At 41.5% G+C, this 10,070-nt stretch overlaps 1 protein-coding gene across 4 annotated transcripts; it reads left to right on the plus strand.

The window, feature by feature from the left end:
• Positions 1-113: 113 nt before the first annotated feature.
• CAMLG (calcium modulating ligand) lies at positions 114-10,013 on the plus strand. Of its 4 annotated transcripts, XM_066329037.1 has the most exons (5): positions 3,528-3,724; positions 4,833-5,287; positions 5,520-5,580; positions 6,199-6,264; positions 8,014-8,132. In XM_066329037.1, the coding sequence occupies exons 1-5, from the start codon at positions 3,562-3,564 to the stop codon at positions 8,016-8,018; spliced, it is 750 nt and encodes a 249-aa protein (XP_066185134.1). In that variant the 5' UTR covers positions 3,528-3,561; the 3' UTR covers positions 8,019-8,132. The 4 variants fall into 4 exon arrangements, with proteins under 4 accessions (XP_066185133.1, XP_066185134.1, XP_066185130.1 ...); XM_066329036.1 differs by lacking the exons at positions 3,528-3,724; positions 5,520-5,580 and adding an exon at positions 114-220 and having other exon boundaries at positions 8,014-10,013; XM_066329033.1 differs by lacking the exon at positions 5,520-5,580 and having other exon boundaries at positions 8,014-10,013.
• Positions 10,014-10,070: the final 57 nt, after the last annotated feature.

Below are 10,070 nucleotides of genomic sequence, written 5' to 3' on the forward strand. Positions count from 1 at the left end.
TTGTTTTTGTTTTTGCTGCTAGATATAAAACCTCACAATACTGATCATGATTTGCAGGGAAATTCTTTCTAAGTGCATCCAGTGATTACAGACAGAGCATCTCAATGTTCAACTTAATGCTTTAAGTAGCAATGAAAGAAGTGTTCATTGTGAAATGAACAAATGCTTACGAAGTGTAGAATCCAGTGCTTGGATTGGATTATGGCTAATAGGACTAAAGGTAAGCTTAACCTGGATAAGGTGGCTGAATTTGTTGAAGCTTTTAATAAGTCGTTATTCTAATTTTAAAAACAGTGGGGAAGAGTGGGCCCTACATGAGACAGATTTTAAAAAGTCATTGGTTGAGTTAGCAGCAAAAGTAGACTTAGGTAGATGGTAAGCTTTGCTTTTCTTTGGTAAAAGGAATAGTTCTAATTTCAATTTATGAATGGTTTGAGAGGGTTTTCTCAGATTTTGTTTGGTTTATGTTCAGTAGACTTGGCTCTTGTTTACATTAAGTGAATGTTGGACCCCTCAGATTTGGTGTGTATCTGAAGCAAGTTTGTTGGCAGCACTTCAGACCAATTGTTGGTCTGCCACACTGAATATTCTGACATTAAAATTGTAAATTATTTTTCCAAGAACGAAATTATTATATTGCATTTGAAGATTTGTATATAGTTGCAGACATGCCTGAAGTTTTCAAAAAGGTTTTTTGCTGCAGCTGTGTAATGAGCCCAGGTCCAAGGCCAGTGTGCACCAAATAAAAGCTTTAAATATACTCTCAGATCCTGCCAGAGATACAGATCAAAGCTGACATCGGACTTGAAGTAAAAATTAATATACAAAAAATTTAAAATAATTATATGGAAGTGTATTGATAATTCTTCCATTTTCAAGATAAAGCTATCATTGATGGCTAGCAATGTAAAGAGTATTTAACTTACTGTATTCCAATGCCCATGGAAGTGTTGCATATGGAAAAATCTTGGTTTGCTTTTTTATTTAATACTGGTAAACTGAAAGGTCTTGCAGAACCTACTTTCTGGGCCAAGTAACTTGAAAAGGTAAAACACTTGTGAGTGGTCAAACGTACTGTGCTTAGGGTCAACATTTGGGTAAACACTTGCTCCCATTTCAGGCTGTAGCTGATCGTGATTGTCAGGAGTTGCCTTACTTTAGGGGAGTCCCTTGGGAGAAATTGTTCTTGTTGAGCACAAGAAGCTAAAGTTCAGAACAATGGCTAAAACAGCATGAAAAGATTATTATAGAACCAATTTAAGCTTCCCTGTCTGCTGCCTCTGTAGCAAACAGGAATATATTTACTTGAACTGCTTTTCAGAGAATTGCACAGTTTCTAGTCATAGTGAAGAGGTGTCTTTCTTTTAAGTTTCGACAGACTGATTTATGTTTTTCCCAGGGAGGGGGGAAGGGGTCTCTTCATTTAAATCATAACTGGAACCTCTGCACTTGCATAGGTTCTGCCCTAAACCTTGTGGGTTTGGGTATGTTATCACTCAGATGTTGAATTGAAAACCATCCTTGCATCAAATAGCCCACCCAAAGTCTGTTTCTTACTATGATCGTATTTTGCTACTATATTCCCTTTTTAAAGAAACATAAATACTGGAGATGGCCTCGTTGCTTTATGTACACCAGACTAATGGCTCAAGATGTCAGTCTTCGTGGCAGTTAACAAGTTTGAATTTGAGTCCCTAAGTTTTACAGAGCAAAAACGTGATAAATGAGTCAGATGAACCCTCTTGGAGTTTTCTTCACTTTGGAAGAAGTTCTGTATTGAACTTTGTTAGTTTATTCCCTGGCAGTGGGGAAAGCCTGCTGGTTCACTTGTACTGCTGTAATGGCAGTACAGGGAACATGAACACACACACTACCTGTGATTGCATTTTTACATACAATTGAAAAAGGAGGACACTGAAGATGGACTGCAAAAGTAGGAGTGGCTCTGGTACTTAGATCTCAGCATGACAACTCTGCCACTGTAAATGTGTGGTAGAGTGGTGTCTCTCTTTGTAGTTGAACACTTTTTTTTAAAACTATTTCTGTATTTGACACATTAGTGTTCAGCCAACATTGTTACCATCCATTTTACTTTGCTTTCATTATTGTTTTTAAATTAATATATTTGAGTCTAAGTCCACATAGACTGTGTTGCAATAACTAGAATGATTCACTTTTATTTAGAATTAATTTCTTAACAGAATTTAATCAAACATGCAGAATGGCTGTTAAGTTAAGGGACCATTAAATGTGATTTTAAGGTTCTGTTTACTATTATGGATGTAATCCTTATAGTAAATTTAATTTTGTAAAGTAGTGTATAATATTGTAATATTAAATCTTTGTTCTCTGAACTCAAAGATTTGATCTTCAGTATGAAGTTATAAATCTTCCCCCTTCTGAATTTGAGACAGGATTTACTTGTCCTCCTTTTTACAGTTTGTAATTTTCACTGTTTTATTCCTGTAAAAAGTCATTTATAACACATGCAAATGCTTATTTTATCTGTGCTAATTTATCAGATTTGGCTACTCAATAAAATTAATTGAAAGAACTCATGCCAGTCCATCACTCCTTTCTTCTAAATAAAAGTAGAATAATGTATTTAATCAGTTGAGATAAATACCATGTTGGTCACAGGAGGCAGCTGACAGTGATGGTTGGAATTTAGCCTTCAGCAGCATTCCAAGATGGTGATCAATTTTATTTTAGGTAATCCTGTATCTTCATTTAACATCCCATTATTCCAGCAGCTTTTTTGTAAAAGCCATTCCATCTTAATGCTTGCAGATTATTTTGAGATGTTGTCACTGCTGCCTCTGGCCCATTACAGACTAGTTAATGCATGACCTTAGTAGTCTGACTTCTGTATTTAACTGGTTTTAAATACAGAATTCTCTCATTCAGTATTGTAGAAATATTAATTGGACTTGTCAGCTCTGGGGTTTTTTCCCCAATACCTATGACACTGTGCTGCTGCTGCTGAGCTCCACAACCCCGTTGTGTTTGTGGCTGAGCGTATGGGGCTCTGCAGGTAAGGGAAGGGTAGTGTGGCAGTTTCATCACCTGGCACACGAGGAGAGGTGTAACGGACTTCTAGTGTACGTAAAGATGAATATTACGCCAATTGTATCTTAGTGGAAAGAAGTCACCACGCTCCCTGTTCTCTAATGCCGGTAGTTTTGGCGTCCAAGAGGTGCTTGTCTCTTGGTGTTTTCTCAGTGTGCACCGTCAGTCCCGCAGCGGTGCAGCGGCAGGGTCCGAGGCTGTTCTGTGTGTGGCGGGGACAGCCCCCGGCCTGGCTCGGAGTGTCACCGTCCCCCGGCCGCCCTCAGGCCACCACGGCCCCTTCCCGGCCTCACGCCGTTCCGCCTCGCCCCGTGACGTCACTTCCGAGGCCGGGGCGGCCATCTTGAGTATGGGCGCCGCGCTGTCAGAGAGGTCCGTCCTCCTGCCCCTAAGCAAAATGGCGGCGCCCGCTTCGGCGGCGGGAGGCGGGCGGTGCCGGCGCCTGCGCGCTGGGCGGGGCGGGCCCGTGGTGCCGGGCCTGCGGTGCCGGGGATGGCGGACGGCGGCGCGGGAGCGGCGCCCTCCCCGCCGGGGCCCCCCGCGGGGCTCTCGGCGTCCCAGCGCCGCGCAGAGCTGCGCCGCAGGAAGCTGCTCATGAACTCGGAGGAGCGGATCAACCGCATCATGGGCTTCCACCGGCCCGCGGCGGGCAAGGGTGAGCCCCGGAACGGGTGCGGCGGGGCTGTGTGAGGGCTCCGGGGATGCGGTGACGCCTCGGCCTCTCCGGCCGTGCCCGCTGCCCGCGGTCCCCTGGTGAGCAGGAGCGGCTGGTTCCCCGGTCCCGCAGTGCCGCCTTCGTTCCTAGGGATGCTTCAGGCAGCACGACCTGCCCTGCTCCGCCAGGGACCCGCCCATAGAATCCCTGTGCCGTCAGAAGGTCGGGACTTGGGCCGGGCACGGTCTCTAGATAGCGAGCATACAAGCTGTCATTTCACTGCCAGTAGCTGTTTTTAGTTGAAGAAGCGATGAACCTCCCCCATGTTTTCAGTCAGTAGTTGCTGGTTTTCATAGCTGGCTTTTTATAGCAAAGTTATATCACATTTGGGTAGTGACACGGATGTTTCTGGTTGGTATGCGGAATTTTCTTGCAAAACCGTATCCTGGGTAGCTCAGTTAAATCTCTACGTTCTTCAAATGGGCTGTCTTGTCAGGAAAGAGTTCTCAGGTTTGGGTTTCCAAGGAGGCCCATAAACCATGACTCAGTCGGATGTAACACTGAAAAGTACTCCTGAAGTGTTAGTTCTTGCTCTCTGGTAGGATCAGACGCATTTTTGATTTGGCTTCTGTTTTCTGCCATCACTTCTCTCTCTGTAAGATGGGTCTTCGGTTTGATAAAGAGCAGTTAACACTGCCCTACCTCTGACAGTAGACAGAAAGCTAAGGTGAACTTCTATTGTCTGCTTATTTGTCAAGTATTAGTGCTCTTCTGGTTGATTCAGATTTCTGCAAATCTTTTTTTTTTTTTTTTTTTTTTTTTAACATCAATCCACGCATTTGGATCTTTCTGCTTATGCATGTAGTGCTGTTGCTTAAGGAAGTTCAATGTTTCAATTTCTCCATTGCAGACTGACAGCTTCAACTTCTGACCTGCATTGCACAGCTTTATTGCACAGTCTTGTGTCTGCTCTGTGAAGAGTGCCCTCTTTAATGATAAATCTGTCTTTTCTCTTGGGAAGCAGAGACCCAGGATCCTGATCCAGTAGAGTTGAAATGTTCCATGCACCCGGCGTGCATAACTCTGTGTTTTTATTTTTCTTCTGTAGGCGATGAAAGTCACACAGAATCAAAGCTTCAGCACGAGCAAGATAAATCAAACTCCCTTCCCATTCCTTCAGTTTCTAAGCGGATTGTGCTTGGTGATTCTGTGTGTAACGTGACAGGCTCGACTGACCACGCCGGCAGCGTGGCAGAGCTCAGAGGGGACAAGGACTTGTTCGGTAAAGGCCCAGAGCTGGTCACCGAGGGGACAGGCGAGCTCCGTCACCGTCACAGGGGAGAGCTGCCCTCTGAGACTGCACCACGGCCACCCAGGCACGGCCTGGAGCAGTACCTGTCCAGGTTTGATGAAGCTCTGAAGCTGAGGAACCAGCTGATGAGTGAGAAGCCGAGCCAAGAGAACGGGAATGCGGCGGAGGAGTTTGACTCTTTCCGCATTTTCAGATTGGTGGGATGTGCTCTACTCGCCATCGGGGTCAGGGCTTTTGTGTGCAAGTACCTGGTGAGTTCAGGGACACAGTCCTGCTGGGCTTTGCTGGTTGCTGCAAATTTTTGGGAAATATGTGGGGCTGAAGTCTATTGGTAATGACCAAGTTGGGGACTTCAGGCACTCATTACATTTCCAAAAATTGTATAAAACCTAAAAAGTTGCTGAATTGTATGAAGTTAATCTGCTACCAACACAGCCACTGTGTAACCACTGAGAGCAGCACGTTTGGTCTCTTGTGTTTCAGGAGCAGATGCACTGGAATAGTTATTGCAGCTTAAGTCTCCTGCAAGTTTATTCCCATCTTGGTGAGCATGAGAGTCAGCTGTGCCTCTATATTGGGGTCTACAAAAGAATAATAGAGTAAGAATAGTGTTCCCATCTGTAGAAGTGTCCGAGACCAGGTTGGATGGAGCTTGAAGCAACCTGATCTTGTGGAAAGTATCCCTGCCCATGGAATGGGCTTGCAATGAGGTGGCTTTTTAGGTCACTTTCAACCCAAACCATTCTGTGATTCTAAGAATAATAGTTGTACCAAGATTAGTAGGTCCTACTCATTTATCAGCCTGGGAAAAATAGTTTCTTGGTATTCCCTGTGCCTTCCAGAACAACAGAGGTGTGAGGTGGGTAAGCCATGCAGCTCCCGGATCTCTGGGTTTAGTTTTACACACTGGGCTCAGATTTACACTCTGCTGCTCTCTTCTGCCATTTCAGATCTTTAGGCTTAAAGAATACAGGGCAGAACCTTATTTTTGACATGTAACTTGTCTACTTAGATTTGTAGTGTTCAAGAACAACATTGCTCTGTTCCATAAATTAATTTTTATCTACTAATTTTATTTTATGACTTAGGAAGCATTAAATCTTTGTGTTTCTTAGCTATTCTGACCAAGTTAATTTTTATATATTCTTTTCTGTTCCTTCAGTCAATATTTGCACCATTTCTTACTCTACAACTTGCTTACATGGGACTGTCCAAGTACTTTCCAAAGGTAATTTTTTAAAAAAACTAGATTAATTTGAAGTGTTTTCAATTTAAACTTGTGTTTTGATTGTATTGTTTTAGGACCAATGCATTTGAAGTGTTCTTCCCTTGTTTTAAACTGTGGAGTTGAATGGCCAGTGCTGATAGTTGATACTAGTTTTTAATCTTTCCGGATTTAGTCCAGGATCTTTTTTAAAGTTGCAGTGAAAACATGGACTAGCAGCTTGTGTAGCTGTAGCCTAATTAAAAGCATCTGACCAGGAAATCCAGGTAGTTCTTTCATGTCTTCAGGAAACTTGCTTTTCTTCTAGACCATGCTCTTGTCTGGTTATTATTTGCTTTGCTAAGTAGCTGGTTTGCATGTAATATCTGGATAAAATTTGGGAGAGTGTTTGCTAAAAAATGAGGCAGAACGTTGAGTTTTAAGGGCTCTGCATTCCACTGCTGATATTGGTTTGGAAAGCAACTTGAAATGAGACATTTTTTGTGTGTGAAATTTGCTGCTTATTAGTAAGATTTGCTATACCACTTGCTTTATATATTTACAACAGGTAATTGTGCTGAAGCGTTTGTTAGGTTGATGATTTTTGTCAGCTCTGTGGTGCAGAGTGGGACTGAATGATGTTCAATCCATAGTTAAAAGGAGAAATTTGCATTTTAAAAGGAATAGGAGATTACTTGTAGAAAATCAGAATAAATCAGTTGTTTTGTAGTTAAAACTAATCATATCATAATAGTCATTCTAAGCTGATGTGTCACAACACAAAATAGTAAAATTAGCCTTAGATTTGCACCAGCTCGTCTGCTACATCATCTTGATCTTGTTTCTGATCTACTTAAAATCAGCTTTCCAATTTCAGAATTCAAAGAGGTGGTTCCTTTCCACAACTCGCTTTTACTGCAGTTAGACCTTGGGTAAGGTCAATCCCTTTGTTAACCTTCATTTTTCTCCCATGAAAATCAGAAATATTCTTGAAAGCTCAATTTAGATTGGAGTTAATTAAAATATCCAGCAAGTATCATCAAATTATTAGAATTTTCAGCCACTTTTCCTTCCTGTCAGACTGGCATTCTTGGGATTCCTCATCATCAGGATGGAACAGCTTTCAAAATGTTTTGGAGCATTTCTGAGTTCAGAGGATAAAAGTGCTAAATAAAGTTTCTCTAAAACAGAAACAATTGGTTTTCAACTGTAAATACTTCTTGTGTTAAAAAAATTCACAGTATTTATGGGGTTTTGAGCAACTTGGTCTAGTGGAGGGTGTCTCTGCCCATAGCAGGGGGTTGGAACAAGATGAGCATTAAGGCCCTTTTCAACTCAAACCAATCTGGGATTCTGTTCTCTCCTGAATAGTGTGATGAGACTAATCCAAATCTTAGAGTGGAGATGCCAGGCTTGGCTCCTTATGTCCAAATTTCCCTTGTCTGGGAATGTTCCCACTCATGCAGGAGCAGCTTTCCAGCCTCATGTCTCAGCCTGCTGGAGCAGTAGTGTGAAGGAGGCAGAATATCCGGGATGAATTTTATCTGCTGTTAATCTGCATCTCACTGGGCTCTGGTGGATCCATCACAGCAGGAATCTGTATCTGGGATAACTGCTGTGACTGATAACTGCTGATTTTGTGCAGAATCAGTCCAGACCTGCTACTTCTACCAAAGAATTTGAACGTGTAAAATTGGCACAGCATTGGTGACATGTAAAGCAGAATTGGATTAGAAGAAGTAACGTGATACTGGTTTTTCTTTCCCTTTTTAGTGTGAGAAGAAGGTGAAAACGACGGTATTGACTGCTGCTCTTCTCCTATCTGGAATCCCTGCAGAAGTGATCAGCCGCTCCATGGACACCTACAGCAAAATGGGAGATGTTTTCACAGACCTTTGTGTCTATTTCTTTACTTTTATCTTTTGCCATGAACTTACTTTGGTTTTTGGCTCTGAAGTACCATGATGGCTGTAGAATTTCACACAGTAGCTACACTAAAGCTTTCTGGACTATGTTCCTTTAACATCTGACTGTGCAGGCAGGTCTAAACCTTCATTAAATTTCTCACCTGCTGGAATGCTTGAAAGGGGCCTTAAATCCAGTAATTTTGGGAAAGGGAGAGCAGGGTCCCTGACTGCCAAGTTGTGTTGGTTCAGTTTATTTAAATGCTGTGTCTGTGTATTACAAATGTGAAGGTTAGGATGCAAGTGTCAGTGGATGATTTATTTGCTTTAGTTAGATGATGCCCTTCTCAGCCTCCTTCATAAACATTTACAAAGCTGCCGTTGTTCTTTTCAGTGAGAACAAGAAGAGATTTCCCTTCAGCAGAACCTTATATATGTGTATATCCTGTATGACTATAACTAACAAGATCTGCTCATTTTTTGGTGTTTCCATTTTTTAAAGAAAGCTCTAAAGAAAAGAAATCCCTGTATTCTCATCAAATGTTCAAGTTCAGAATGTTGAACCAAGTAGCTGCTTCTGGAGAATGTTGGTGAAACTTGCCACTTCGTTGTCCTTATCCTTGGCTTGCTATACATTACTTGTGATTGTAATTAAATTAATTTGATGATTATTTGGGAAAAGAGCTAAGCAAAACCAACAAGAAGGAGGTCCTGGTGCTTATAAAGGTCATTAATCAAAAAGTAAGAAGAGAGAGAACTAATCACATCTGTTTGTGAGTTTCCAGCAACTTAATCCTTGTGCAGCTCACACCTGTGCTTTCTGATACCCTTTTTTATATTAACAGTTCATCTCATTGAGAAGTTTTATATATTGGCACCCCAGCTGCAGTCAAGTCTTTGCTCTAGTGTTTGTAAAACTTACAAGGGAAACCGTTTTGTTTTACATCTCTTAGGAATTTTGCACAGTGAGAGGAAGGGTCATTCCAAATAGCCAATTTAAATGCTGATAATCTCTGAAAATCTCAATTGAAGCTACATTTGGTAGTGTTTTCAGCTTGTAGTTTTGTGTTTAAGATCTGGACTTTCAGGTAGTATAGGCTGATGCACATTTTTAGCATGGTAAACCACATATTTAACTTGGTATTTGCCTGCAGAGATTTTTTTTAGGGAGCAGATGTGTTTGATTGTATCTCTCTAAATGGCCCAACTTTCAGCTGATTATTTTCTGTTAAAGCTTCCTTCTGTAATTTTCGTGATACATTTCTGACTTTTAATTTAGATACATGCTTGTGCTCTGAATACAAGAACCTTATGTTTTGATTTGACCATTTTCATGGATTTTTTTAACTGGTTATGTTGCAGTGAGTATTATATTACAGATGTCCAGGGCTGGGCTGCAGAAAATTCTCACTTAGGTCTATTAGCACAGATATTAATTCAGCGGCTTTAAATTTATTTATATTAGATAGTAATTTCAGAAAATTGAAATTACAGTAATTTAAGGTTGAGCTGTGTAAATAATGAGTTTGCTAAAACATTACATGTTCTGATTCTCTATTTATATGCCCAAATGTAATATAATACTTTGGGAAAATCCCTATACCAATACGTGCAAAAAGCAGTGGATTTTTAATCTTCACGATAAAAACTTTAATCAGGTAAATACTCATGCATGGAAAGAGCACCAGGAGGGGGCTTGCGCTTAATTAAGAAATCTCGATGAAGAAATGGCGATCAAGAAACGACCTTTGACCAAGAAACCAACCTCTTTTATTCCGTTTTTACCTTCCCTCTGTTGGTGTACATATTCCTATTTAACGTTTATTGCCAGAGCGATTGTTTTCTATTAAAAGCCTGTTTGTTACCCGCTTCCTTGGCGCTGCGTGGGGCCGGGCTCGGTTCCCGCCGGCCGCCGGTGTGCCCGGG

This window comes from Sylvia atricapilla, chromosome 14, assembly GCF_009819655.1.
Source record: "Sylvia atricapilla isolate bSylAtr1 chromosome 14, bSylAtr1.pri, whole genome shotgun sequence".
Taxonomy (NCBI): domain Eukaryota; kingdom Metazoa; phylum Chordata; class Aves; order Passeriformes; family Sylviidae; genus Sylvia; species Sylvia atricapilla.